The 14,104-nt window shown below is 44.3% G+C and overlaps 1 protein-coding gene across 1 annotated transcript in view; it reads left to right on the forward strand.

The window, feature by feature from the left end:
- Window positions 1-525: 525 nt before the first annotated feature.
- T265_01809 (hypothetical protein) overlaps window positions 526-14,104 on the forward strand; it is a gene marked incomplete at both ends in the record, with an annotated part of 41,493 nt that continues 27,914 nt past the window's right edge. The window contains 9 exons of the mRNA XM_009165919.1: window positions 526-673; window positions 713-848; window positions 4,084-4,155; window positions 5,220-5,311; window positions 6,854-6,926; window positions 7,814-7,927; window positions 8,497-8,775; window positions 10,440-10,625; window positions 11,879-12,221. Of these exons, the coding sequence (XP_009164183.1) occupies window positions 567-673; window positions 713-848; window positions 4,084-4,155; window positions 5,220-5,311; window positions 6,854-6,926; window positions 7,814-7,927; window positions 8,497-8,775; window positions 10,440-10,625; window positions 11,879-12,221 (1,402 nt within the window). The remainder of the gene's footprint in view (window positions 674-712; window positions 849-4,083; window positions 4,156-5,219; window positions 5,312-6,853; window positions 6,927-7,813; window positions 7,928-8,496; window positions 8,776-10,439; window positions 10,626-11,878; window positions 12,222-14,104) is intronic.

The raw sequence follows: 14,104 nt of genomic DNA on the forward strand, positions 1-14,104 counted from the left end.
AATGCACTGGATTTCTGATAGCTTGAGTTTGTTTACTTGTAGTTGCTCGGATTGCAGATCACCGAGCTCGACAGACTGTTTGTAGGCTTTTCGTCACCAATCGAGGAGACATCATCAGTATGCGGTTTGACTAGGGCCTTTTTTGTTTAGTGTGCCAAACCGTTTCTGATGTGAAGTTGAGGTTTAGGTAAGGTTGGCGTCTAGTTAGATACTGTGTCAGATTGTTTGTTGTATGGCCTTAATCTTTTCGTCAGAATTACTTGCTTGGCTTGATTGGTGACTTCCTTCATAGCATTTTAATGGCTGCACTGTGTTCTTCTCTTCAGGAACCTGTCAACCCTGTGGAATCAATGCTTGTCGAAAGTTGGTGTGATGCAAGTTACTCGTTTCTCTTTATATGATCAATGAACTCGACCGTTTTAGATAGAAAGAACACCATACATTTCCGTGAACACGACTACCCTAATCGATGAGGATCCGGAAGTTTTTGGTAAGTTTTGTCGGTCGACCTTTATGCCACTCCAGAAGGATCATTTCTTTTTAGCCAGTTTCATGATCAGTGGCGTATGTCCGTGAACACACCCATTGATGTACCTCTGAAGTACAGTGGTTTATGTGAGCTTGCGGTGCATCGTCTTCCTAAGTTTGGCTCGCGCGTTGTTTATCCGGAAGGGTATGTTCTCGAGTTCGTCAAATAAATCTTTTTGTTTAGTTTTCCGAATGCGAAAAACATTTTGGAACTGCTTACTCTTGAAAAGCACACATGGACGCTTGTAGCTGCTCTTTACGGGGATCGCGTGGAGTCGGAACTCAAGGGATGGGTCGATACGAGTGCTGCAGACTTCATGGTAAGTATCACCATATCACGAAAGTATGCACAGCCGTTCGATGGGTAATAGCTTCTGATATGTGAAAAATTTTTGTGTGAATTAAGAAAAAGGGGGATCCATGGTCGCAAACTCCGTGTAAATAACAATAAAAGGCAACATGAAACTATACAGGAAATAACATAAACCTTAAGGTGGATTGAGATGAACGTTAATTCGACATTTGCATGGTCCAAAGTTGTATAAGCTAGGGAAGATAAGGCGTCGCGGAGTTCCGAATGAGGGGCATTCCTGAAAAAAGAATGAGGAGAGATCAGTTCTACAACGTGTAGTGGTAACTTGATAGGGGTGACTAGGTGACTCAAGCCTGTTGCGTGATTGGAATATATAGGTGAAGGGACGAAAGTTGTTTCGATCAGCATCTTCCGTCGTACGAACGGTAGGATTAAACAGGATGAGGATGTTTCCAGCTTGTCGGTCAATGAAGGGATTCCGATGAGTTGGGCAGTTTCACGTGGAATCCACAACAGTAACTGAAGATGCTCTAGCCCAGATAGTACAGAAGTATTCTGGAGTATGGCGAATTCGGAGTTTATAAAGTAGAACCATTTGAGCAGGAGTGAGATATTTGCGCCGAAACCTCCTAGATGTCCCCGTCACCTGAGTCTTGACGTGTGAGGACCAGGATAGGTCTTCAGCAAAAGGTGGACCAAGAGCTGTAAAAGGTGAAGAGTCAGCGTTGATAGTAGATCCCTTAAATCGGAGTGAAATTAGGTAGGTGGATAGATGGGGGACTCGGAGCGATTGAGCGTTGATAAATTCGACGATTGAAGATGTTGGCAAGGTCGATATTTGGGATATTGATGGCCTATTGTCGATTGTAGCACACTCTAGGTGAAGCAGAGGGTTGAAAGCAGTGGGATGAGGGAATGTGCAGGTTGACTTCGTCTGCAAGGATTACGGATGTCAAGGTTACCAGTGTCCATCCAAAGCTGTTGCTTGGCGGCAGCTGAGGCAGCCACACTACGGCTACTTGGCCCGAAAGTGTGCTTATAATGGAGATTCATACGAATTGTGGATTGGTCTTAGTCCTGTGACACGCCGCCAGACCCAATCACTTATCAAACCTTTGTTCCATTCTGTCCACCTATATGCTGTCCATGTTGCCTCCCTCCCCACTTTCTGATAACCAAGGTAATATAAACTGTCCTCTCAACTCATCGCCATTTGGTTAACTGCTGGATATTTGTTGACCTTACGACAAGACCCTACAAATGTTAAGGCTCGTTACATTTTGCTCTTGATGACGTGGGATTATTCGGTCGATAGTAGACCGTCCGCATCAAAAGGAGAGAGAACGGATCCACATTGACTCCAGTGCTCACTTTCCGAATCTGGTAGATGACACCGTCCGCACTGTTCGCCCAGAATGCTTATACATACGTCTTTCAATCCAATTGACCAGTCTTATATGCAACCATTACATGGGAAGTTTGGCACGAAGTTCCGTATGCCGAACCCGGAGTCATGTTCGAAAAGGAAAGGGCCGACGACTTTTTCACACTCCAAAGAAATGAAATACCAACAATGCGTGAGGGTGGTTGGTCGATTCTTGAAATGACCGGGGGAGAAAGAGAAGAGCTTGAGGTAAAGGTTGAGCAAAGATCTCTGCTTTCAAGGCATTCGTCGGAAGGGAGTGAGGAAAAACAAGTCGACTGGCTTTCAGACCCCAAAAGAATCGACGTCGGTACGTGCCTTAAATGACTGAGTCATCTTTCGTGCAATGAATTCATCTTCGACTCTTTTGACTATAGATGAGCAGCACCGTCGATGGGCAAGAATGCATATTTCAACGCGTGTTTGCTTCTTTGCTACCCACGGGCGTGAATACCACTGGGGAAATGGATATAACGGTGATCCGAAGAGCCAAGGGGGACAGCAGAGGTCATGACGTAATCAGATGAATGTAAGGTTAAAGAGGAATCAAGGGTTTACATCATCGTTGTAGTTAGGACGTTAAGTTGGAGGATAGATAAGGATAATATATGTATAAAAAGTTGGTCGTGGAAAAGAACTCGACTGCATGGCTTGTGGGACCTTCGTGTAAATAAAACTGTAGCCACCCATTATTAAGGGCGTTGGATTCACCGAGAATACACACTTTTGCAGTGAAGTAGGATTGACTCACCTGTTTACAATTAGCATTCAACAAGTGGGAAGGAGAGGACGCGTCATCACCATCATCATCTGAAGGTCGGCAAACAAAGCAAACTTTTTGTTTTACCCGGAAAATCTGAATTTGAGCTGGATCAATTGTAGTTTGGTGGTACAAGAGTTATCAATAGTAAGCTGAGAAATAGGTAAGGAGGAAGTTGTGTAGGCACACATCCCATTTGAAGACGGATACGATCAAAGTGTATAGATTTATGGAGTCGCAAATGGGTGAGGTCTGAAGATTTAGGTGAGAAACTAAACAGTATTAGGTGGAGAACAAGAATTTGTGAGCTGAAGCGATGTTGCAGTCCAATCCTTTGATGTTATACTGTGAATCTTTGTTGTCGCATGAGAAAGCTAAACGAGGTATTCTTGTGGTCTTCGTTTTTGATGTTTTTTTGTGTCGTATAAGGTTGTCATCCCAACTCACAGACAAACCTCATCAGGCTCTTGTAAGTTAGGTGGTAATATTTCCCCGAGCGGAATCGTGAGCTGTCTACTACTTTGCTTCCTCCCACGGAATCTTCGGCAACTTAAGAAACCTTGAATTGACAAAGGATGGCACGAGTTTTCAGTTTGTTTTAAAGTGACGGTTTCTAACTGATTCATTAAGCTCTCCTGCGCAGTGGCCTAAAGTATGTCAAGTATATTGTAAGTAATTCATTTATCCTTTTGTGGGGCCACAAAATATAGCAGGGTTATTTAGAGCTGGGAATCAGTTGTGCTTCCTGCATGACTTGTGTTATTGTTTCAATCGTTTACTCCAAAAATTCTGAAGCTAGTACAATCAGCCACTTAGTTGCGTCCCCAGGGGATTTATTATAATGGTACATCCTGTAGCACCATATGTCAAAGAGCACAGTTCTGGACTTTTATGTGCTCACTTCTGGTGGTGATACAATTTTTCACAGGTTTCCACTGTTTCACTTTGCTTACTTTACTTTGGCATGGGCTCCGTAAAAATGACTACTGTGCCTGTCGGGACTTTTTCATTCAGATCATATGTTTTACACCTGGTCCGCTTTCGATCTGAATTTTTCAGGCTGTGCGTCATTCAGAACGGGAAATTGCAAAACTACTTTACGAACGGGATAGCAGCCTACGGGAGGCACAGGTGCGTTGATTTTCATGTATTCTACCTACGGTATCCCGGGCGTCACAAAAGTTTTATCGGAGTGCATGATTCCCCTACACAGGACAACGTAGCCTTTTCTCATGTTTGCAACGGAGTAAGGTTGTACCTGAGACAAGACGGTCGTTGACGGGTTCGCAAGTCACATCACTCTACGATTCTCTTCTTAACAATTTAGACAATTTATGCTGGCAGCTTTGTTGCCGGCTCGTAAATGATTTTGGAGTATGTCTCTTTGAACTGTGGTACAATATCCTTTACTGCAACAATTTTGAGGCCATATTCAAGGTGGGTCGGTGTTGGATAGTACGTCCCTTATATGCTTGTGCAGCATTGTGGCTTCAGAGAAGTCTTGCGCCTATTTTTTCGTGCGCTGACCAACTTGATTCGACATTTATGGGTCACCAGTTGGGCATGCTGGTGTTTTTAGAACTAACTCATCCTCTTCGCCCCCCGGTCCAATTGCTTCAAGTTTCCGTCGGATACAGGACGTTCCGGGGACGCATATGTCACCTCGAACCGCATGTGGCACTACTCACTGTGTGCGGCAGTTCATCGGCTTAGTTCGATGTGATTGGCCTATTTGGAAATGTATGCCATCCCACCATACACAAGTTGGGAGTTCCCAAGTCCGTTCATTGCTAACATGTGTGTGCTGTTACCAATCCTTTTGGTCTCACTGGCAGTCATTACCGCAGTATGACCTTGTATGCTGCTGTGGTCTGTTATAAGGATCCCTCTGTCTCGGAATGAACTCGTAAGCGCTTGTGATCATCATTGCAAGTTTTCAGTACCCTTTCGCTGATAAAATCTCCCACCTACCGCCTAAAATTATCCGTGGATGCTTTTTCTCTATCGGTACTACTAGTGTCTGGTGTGTGGGCAGACTTAAAGCGAAGGTTTCCATATGCGGTGGCTGATTGCGTTTCAAAAATTGTTTTAATATACGGAAATTCAACTTTGGAACTCTCGTCATTTCTTGGAGTCTGTCTTCACAATTTGGTGTTTTCTTTCTCATATTTTGAATATTTTCTTATCTCATGAAGATGCTGGTCGACTGGCTTGAACGACGAGTACGTGAACACATTGCTGAAGTGGCTGAACGATACGAATGTTTGTTCAACCAAACTGCCACGTGGTAAGCCAGTGTTTGTTTTTCGCATACTCCATCCTTCTATTTGGAATTCTTTGGCCGTCTCAACGGTTGCTGGAAACAGTACGTTTTGTTTCCTGGTGGCCATAACCTCCCCCCTTTTTTGACGCGTCCGTCCCAGATTTTTAACATCAAATGCCTCAGTTTGGCGTGAGAACAATCGCTCCCGTGATCGCACATCTTAACAGTGCGTTGTGTGCAGCAGTAGGCTAATCAGCTGATTTGCGACTTGTGGTCAAAGCATCAATTTTGATGCGTAGAAGCCGATGCGCAGTAAGAAAACCATTTTCCAACCATGGCAAAATACCTGCACAGGGTTTTTTGGTGCTAGTTAAGCTGGCTTGTGGTGGAAAACTGCACACTGAAGCCTAGTTGTCGAGATGCAGTCCATGTTATGCTGCAACCCCCCTACGGTGTGCGCATGTCCCCTCCTCAAATCCCTTTGCCGCCTAAAATCGACGATACTCTAACGTCAATTTTGTGCAGCGTATGTTCTTGTGAGATTCACTAACGATGATCATTTTCGGCCACAGTGTATCGCCTGCGTGAAAATACGCTGCCTTTTTACCATTGTACGGAAAGTGCTGCTGGAACCTCCAGAAATTTCATCATTTTCTAAACGTGATCTGTATTTTTTTATGGGACAGGCCAAAGTGAGGTTGTAGTCTGCTGGCAAAATCCAAACATTCGCTTTTTCAGCTCGGTTCCGGTCTTCGTGAAAGTTTAAGTTCCGATTTATTCGGCCAGATCATACACCATATCCGACGTTAACAAATGACTCTTGGCTATCGGGCGGCTAACGCGACCACAATTTGTTTTGTTCAAGACTATTGTTGTCTGCTTGCTGGTGATTACATACTGGTGCGGGAAACTCGTAATTGCCCTGTGTCGCCTTCCTGACTCTTTCTCAGGAATATGTTCTTCTGCGTTTGTTTTGTATATGATGGTATTACACGGGACATGTAAAATAGGCCATTTTGAGCAGAAGTGCTTAGTTTTACTTTATGATGGTCACTTTTAAAAACTCCAAGCTCATTGCTCAGACTAGTGAAAAGTCAGCACCAATTCCGGATACAGACACTTGATTGAATTGAAGTGATCTCTTCCTGTATTAAATGCCAGTGTGCTGTCCGCATCATACGATGCCTCTGCTCAGTTAGTCAACTGTAAGCCATTTGACAAGGGTGTGTTTTTCTATCTATTTCGTTCACCGAAAAATGGGAGACCTCGGAAGGAATAGCCAGACACTGGACACAATGTCCTAGTTGGTTAAATGATATTGAATCATTCCGTTCGAAGAAGTGTAAAATAGATTAGATACGTGGTGCGTACGACAGCTTTGATGCCTTTGAACTCCACTGGCTGCATGACTGAGCCACGTATCTTATTGTTCCTGAATAATTTTCATGTGGACGGTGATTTGGTTTGTCCATTATGGTGGAATGACGATGAGGCTACTTTCTGACTGACTTATTTTTTTAACCTTTGCTTACAATTTCTCACTGCTATACCAAATTCTTGTTTCAGGGAAAACACAGCTCATGCATTGAGCTTCCTCTCAGCATCAGAACTGAAATCCAGAAATTTACCGACGGTTTTGGTGAGTCTTATTATGGTTCTATTCTGTGAAATTGTTGCTAATTACTCGTTACCAGCTGTATGTTGTTGTGCGGGCTTCATAAAGTAGTTAATTTTGTCGGTGTTTTTCTTTGTGAACCAGCCTGAGCATCTTCTAAATGTTTCGGGAGCTATAGGCTTGGTGTGTTAGATTTTGCGGAAAGAATTACTCAAGTCTTATTTGTTGACTGCTGGCAGAGAATCGCGTCTTACGAACGGACTCCACTCGTCTACCCCTCAACCCCTTAATAGCGCTCCCATGTTGACAATTCACGCATCCCGGACGGCCTTGTTGGAGAACCAGACAATACAATCTATCTTACACATGCTCACCTTGGTACCCTAGTGCAACCAGTCGTGATATAGTCGTGGGACAATCGTATACCAGATTGGTGGTTGCCGTAACTGACTTCAGTTCGTTTGCACACAAGTGACTTCGCGGTTTACTGGTACACTGGTAACACCACTCATTTTTGAATGTGACCGTTCTCCTATGGACCGTTCATGACATCGCACACCTTCAGACTTCAACTCCTTTGGATTAGTTTGGAATGAATTGGTCTCTATGTGCCTTTGTCTTTGTGTGTGCATGCGGAAGTTCGATCAAAGGACACATAAAAGATGTAGGTCTGATGACCATAACTGGGTAATTCTAAATCACTGACTTTAACGACACTATTGGATGAGCAAACTTTAATTACAGAAATATGAACTTGGTCCCATGGTGTGTGTTGAATTTGTGACGTAGAAGAGGTTTTTACACCATCTTTTTCCAACTATGCACAGGCCTACTAATCCGGTTTTTATACCCCCTTGAATCTGTTTCTTGCTCAAATCTTATGTTCTGTTTTTACTTTTCCGTCTCCTCAGCATCCCGACGCAACGCATTGTACGGGGACTCAATGGCACCCAAAAGATCAGACGACGAATGACCGTTACTTGAATTATTTGTTTTTGTGTATTCGTGGGGGAGATCTACAACGGGTGAGTGGACGTCTCTTCCATAACAATGAGTGCACATGTTACATATACTCAAAACTTGGCAAATACGTGTGGTTGTGTTCTTTACGTTCATCGCCTCCGATTAATTCATCTAGGATACAGGTGTGCTAACGAATTTTCGGCGAATACTCGGTCACAAGTGCGAAGTCGTGTAATGAAGGAAGCTATAACCTAGTTGTTATTGCAGGTTGTCTGATAACTGCAATCATCAGTTCTAAGTACCAGGTATGTCGTACCGCGAATTCGTTAGGTGAAGTCGAGTCTAATGTTCATCGGAGACTACGTAGGTTTATTCTTCAAATTAACGTGGCTTTGCATTAGCGGAACACACTTGTTGCTGCGGTTTATGCTAACTCGTTTGATAAATGAACAAACCATCGGCTGAGTACTTTTTCTCTTTTATCAATTTAGCACCGTTTATTGTTATTGAAAGACGCCATGAATGTTCCATATATGTTCTCTGGCTGTTGGTCAACATGACTGTGTTGTCCCGGTCCCCTTAGCCTGCCACGAGTCGCGTTTATTACTCCGTCTTCTCTTTTTTTTCAAAGGCTCAACGTTTATGCATGCAGCGCGGTGAATTCTGGCGTGCGGTTTCTCTTGAAGGATGGAGGCTATTTCATTGCTCTCGCCTAACACCGAATTCTCCACCGTATACAGACTTTGGTGATATGGAGGTGACAGAGGGAGATATTTGGCAACTGAACAACAAATGGAGCCACACACGAGTAGCGAAAGTCGAAGCGCCCGTTTCTCCGGAGCCGGAGGAAATTGTGGGTAATGTGAATCGGATACTGTATAAATCAGTTGCATGGTGGAATGCGGAAAATGTGAGTACAGGTGTTTTACTTGGGTTGTTTCCACTATCTCTACGGCTTTGTGCTGCTGCATTTGAGGTTACCATGTGCTACCCAGTAGGGTTACTATACCATTCTAGCTTTAAACAGAGGTGTTTGCAGTTCCCTGCTTTTTTCCCGAGTTGCCTTTCTGCTCCATATACAAAGGTCAGTGTGGCAGCTGTAGTAACGGTATTTTCCTCAGCTTAGTTCTCGGTCTGAGCCTCCCAAGCTAGCGTTCGCGTCAAAACAACCACCAAAGGTGCACAAGGTCTATTAACGCCCAAAACGAAATCAGGAACAGTTGTACAGCGCTTCGTATATATAGCGTAAGCGGCTATAACTTTCTGGAATTTCTGACGCGTTCTGGAGCGCCATTGGCAACCGGCACTTAGCCAATACTGGGTCATGATTGGCTGTTGGGTCCAGATTGTTGACCAATCAGATCTCGCCTTGATGCCGGACCGGCAAGTGTCCCGAATTCTGGGCCAACCTCGAGCGGGCCAGGCTTCTCGGTCGTAGCAGCGCCTAAAGACGTGCGGTATGGTGGAATCCGCGTGGATTCCTGCCTAACAGCAACAGATACCCATGTACTGTCCATTATCAAGATTGAAAACTAGGCGAAATTCTAAATAACTGGATTGACTCGACACTGAAGGTTTGAACCGGATGCACCTTAATTTATTCGAACTGTAGTCGAAATGCATGTGGCTGCATTTTTAGCTGATAGGATGCAGTAATTAGTCATCCTGTGTAAAACCGCCGCGTTGTCGCTCACTTGTGCCACATATGCCTCCAGAGTGGCCTGTGTTTAGCTGCATTTCCGTATAATTCGTTAATCACTAGCATGACCTTTGCGATCTTGTGTTCAAGACTCCTCAAGACCGACTATTACATGAGTATCCCACTTCTTTCTAGGACAGCAGTCCCTCTGCGGAGGGATTTCGCGCCAGAAAACTGCTGTATACTCCACAAGAAGACAACCTGTCATTGGAGATGTCTGCTCAAATGTGTCTTTGGAGGTCAGCATTAAACACAATTCCTCAACGTTGGTGAAGCATTTGCTCTTCAAGACTCCATTATTCCAGCACCAAAAACTCAGATTTTCTACACCAGCTTATCTTTACCGAAGGCTACTTTATGACTTGTAGAATGCATAAACCTGTCTAAGCACCTTTCCGTGAGTATGTTCACATTCTGGATAGTTCCTTTCAGTATCTCTCGCGGTAAAATGCAGCAGTTGGGAGTCACGTTTTATTGGAGGTTGCCTTCGACTACGGAATGCAACATAAGTGTGTTCATCATATACCTAGCCAAAGGAACAGTAAATTTTCATGGTATCTAGGAGTTCAACAACTGGATACAGGCCAACAGCGATGACAAACAAGAACCGACCCTTCTCAAAGAGTATAGCCGAAAAGCGATAGTGTATAAGCCTTATTTATGGGTTAACCTCAAGTTATGATTTTGTTTTTAATGTCCAGTATAACCAATTTAAAAAAAGTAGTGTAAACATCGTCTTGAACGGATGTATCACATTTGAATCGCCGTTCTTGTTGATTGAATTTTCCGCTGCTACCTGTGGCATGCCAGATATGCCCAGGTAATGGTATAGTGAATCTGAGAACGAATTAATGTTGTTTTTTCATCTCCTCAAGTCCACCCTACCCCCGTATGAGCGAGCAATTTATGCTGCACTCTCCGGCAATCTGGGCGTACTAACACGCACGCTGCCAGCTTCCTGGGTCGATCTTACATGGGCTCACTTTCGCGCTCTCGTGGAATCTCGGGTGGATTTCAAATTACGCAGCTTGCTTCATACAGGCCCAAGGGCCGACACACTGGTAAGTCATCACGGTTCAAAGGCTTCCTGCTTCATCTCCTGCAAGCTCTCTTTTCTGGTTATTTATCGGTGGATTGTGTTGTAAAATCATCATGGAGCTGAACGGCGAACAGCCGGTAGGAATTCCGTATACTCAGCTAACTATACGACGCCATCAGTTTATCTATATTTGGCCGTGCTTTGAGCTGACTGGTGTTCCAAACCATTCATAGGTCACTTTCGTTACTCACCCATAGGGCTTGCTGTCGTCAATCCGTAGTCGGGTTTGGTGTGCCACTATCTGGCTTGCTATCAGCACACACGCCAGATTCTGCTAAGGAGTGAAAATGGCTTCTGTTTCCTGCGCACCTGTGCGTTGTAACAGGTCATGTTCCTTGCCTCTACGTGAATTAGAGTGAACCACAAACTGTTTGGCAACCACCACAGAACTGAGGTGTACCGTCGTGTGACTTGTACGCCCCCTTTACAAGTCGAGTTATACTATTTAGTGCCTTTTCCCTCCCGCATTATCTGTTCTACCAGAGGGGTCAATTAACAAACGTATGACTTGTTCCCTACTTGTTCCCTTGCCGCGGCAGCCCGACACCGCTGCACCACAGCGTGGATTTTGAGCCAGGGTCTTTGACAGCGGATCCCATTCGTCCTCCAGTGAAGACTACGGTATAGTGTGCATCCATACCATGATCAGACAATTTGTCGCACTGCGGTGAATCTGAGTCGAGACTATAAACGATTCGAAATTACCTGCGAGACCACTTACTCCTAACTGTTAGGGGATATAGTTATGATTAGCTTTCAAAACTGGTGGATTATGGGAGCGATTTCCACAGAAAAGGTTGTAAAAAAGAACTCGATATAATCTGCCTCAGGGACATTCAGCTGCGACTCTCTTTAATCAACAAAAGTTATCCGTGCATGAAGTCGTTCCGTGAGATTCATGAACATTTTTGTCCATGATTTGTCTACTTCACGCTGTGGTTGCATCAAGCCTTTGGCGAATGGTTAGTATAGCTATATTGCCGTCCTTTCTGGGCATTTATTGTAGTCCTTTCAAAAGAAGTAGGTTATCGTCTAAATTGTGACCTTTGTAAACGTTTGTGTCGGTAGTTTTCGAACCTACGTTCCCTGTCCTCCCGTTTGCCCAGAGGTCACCCAGCGCTCTTAACATGCCTTCTTGACACGTATGCTTTTCATTTTGTGGTTTCAATTCGCTCCTGAAACCTTTTAAAGGACACCACCTGTCTTCTAATCCAGGCATTGACGGGGAAGACACAACCTCTGTGGCCTGTTGATGGTGGTCTTACCCTTCCAGACGTGGCTTGGGCACCCAAAGATTGGACGGCCGCAGATGCCTTTTCTAAAGTTGAGTCGTGCCTGGGCTGGTCTGCTCTAAGCTACCTACAAGCTTCATCCTCCGTTGAACTGGATGCTATAAGGCGCTCTGCCTTAGGCGACTTTTTGTGGGACGATGGCGCCCAAGTCCCCTCGACCGTTGCCCCTGGTGAGAAAGGAATGACCGGAGAACCCTCACTTTCCGTTCTCCTCTACTGTATACTTTACGCGACACAACAGACTGTTGTCACGCGTGACTATGATCGTAAGTTTCCGCTCACTTTGTATACACTTTTTTTTATTAAAGTCCTGTAAATAGTCCTGACAAACTGACCACTTCGAAGCGATCACAGCATCGGAACACCGGTGCATAAATCGACACAGTATTAGAGAGGAAAATTAAGTGTTTTTCATACTTTGCCTTTTAGTCCACAAGCTGTCACTTTGCGGGCCTTGAAATGAGTAATTTGTCTCCCAAGACGAAGCGGTAATACGACGTTGCTCTCTCCAATTCCCTTATATTAGTCGGTCTGCTGTCACGTGATACGCCTGATAGCACTTATTACCGCTTCGTCAATGGGTCCTTTTGGTTTGATATACAATATATCAGAAGCAATCAGTCTTGGAAAAGAAACCCACTATGCGTTTCGTCACAGTTAGATTTCGTCAGATGAAAAATAGCTGGGTGTGGTCGCCCACGCTCGGACTCATTGGTGCACGACGGCCTAGTCGGCTTACGGTTACTTCTTTTGGCGTATGTGAGGCGTGTGTTATAGTCGGGGTTCCACTTGGGCGCCTAAAAATAGATAAGCAGATGATTAAGGTCTTCAACCGAAGAGTTTTTCCAAAAAACGTAAGGATGTCGGAGTAGTATATCTCTTATTGCACGTATTGCTACACAGATTCACCTACAAAACTAAAGACCAGAAGACTGTCCAATTTCTACGTCAGAAAAACCTAAGGCAAAAACTGCGTTTCGCAGCATAGCTCAATATGAATACAGAATCCGAGGCACCATTTTAAGACACGGTCTTTCGTGAAGGATTGTTGATCTAGTGGTAGCCTAACTTTGATCATTGTTGTGTTGCATAGTCACAATTCACCCTGCAGGATCACGAGAGAGAAGATGCTAACAAAGTACCCATGGCTAGATAAAGGGGTGGATTTGAATTGCGGACGCTTTGGTCAACACATTACTCTGTTGTTTGGGTTACGTTAGGTTTTTATGATGTACTACTCATAAGGCTGCTGAAAATCCGTCGACAGCCCACGACCGGTTTTCCCCCTTTTGGGGCTCATCAGATAGGCGCAGTCCCCGGGTTTCCGCCAACCTTGTGTTCTATTTGAAACAAATTGCACGAAATTAGCGAATATACACTCATTTGCAAACTAATTTGGTTTTTCGAGAGACTCGTTTGTGATGTTTTCAGGCAACTGAATGTGCTTCACCAGGCCACCTCATGTTAGGTATTCCTTGAGGCGCCAGACGGGTCTTTTGTCGTTTATTGCGTCCCATAAAAATCCGTCACCTCAGTCTCAGTCTCCAACCGCTTCCAACTTCACCACCCTCCAACTTTTCCCTCCAATTCGAGTTCATGTGTTCGTTTAAGACTGAGTTAAAACATAGCCATACATACCATCAGATCATCGCTGGCAATCATATGGTGCTAGGAATATCAGTATTCCGAGCGAAGCAGACCGCGTGTTTTAACGTATGAATGTAATACTGAACAATCCAGCTGCTGAGTTGCAGAATTTGGGATCAATGAAAAGCATGAGACACACTAACGGAAAGGGAATGCAGCAGGGTGTCTCTACCGCGTTTGCTGCTGGAAAATGTCAAGCTCTTCAAGCGACGAATTAATAGGATAGTAATTTCACAACTTGATTAATTGACCAAAAGTAGAGGTTCATAGGGATCGCAATACCAGAAACATTGGAACTTTCAACTTAGTTCTTTCTTGTACAGAGAAAAGAAATACGCTTTTTGGTCAGTACGCATTCGACGTCCCAGAACCTCAATTTGTCTGCTTCAAAAGTGAAAACAAGATACGCATTCTGTCAACGATCCAAGTTCCCAGGAAATGAAATATTGAGAAATGTACTAACTTCTGGAGCAGTGGTAACGACTGCATCATTCCACTCCTA

This window comes from Opisthorchis viverrini, assembly GCF_000715545.1.
Source record: "Opisthorchis viverrini unplaced genomic scaffold opera_v5_20, whole genome shotgun sequence".
In the NCBI taxonomy this organism is placed as follows: Eukaryota; Metazoa; Platyhelminthes; class Trematoda; order Opisthorchiida; family Opisthorchiidae; genus Opisthorchis; species Opisthorchis viverrini.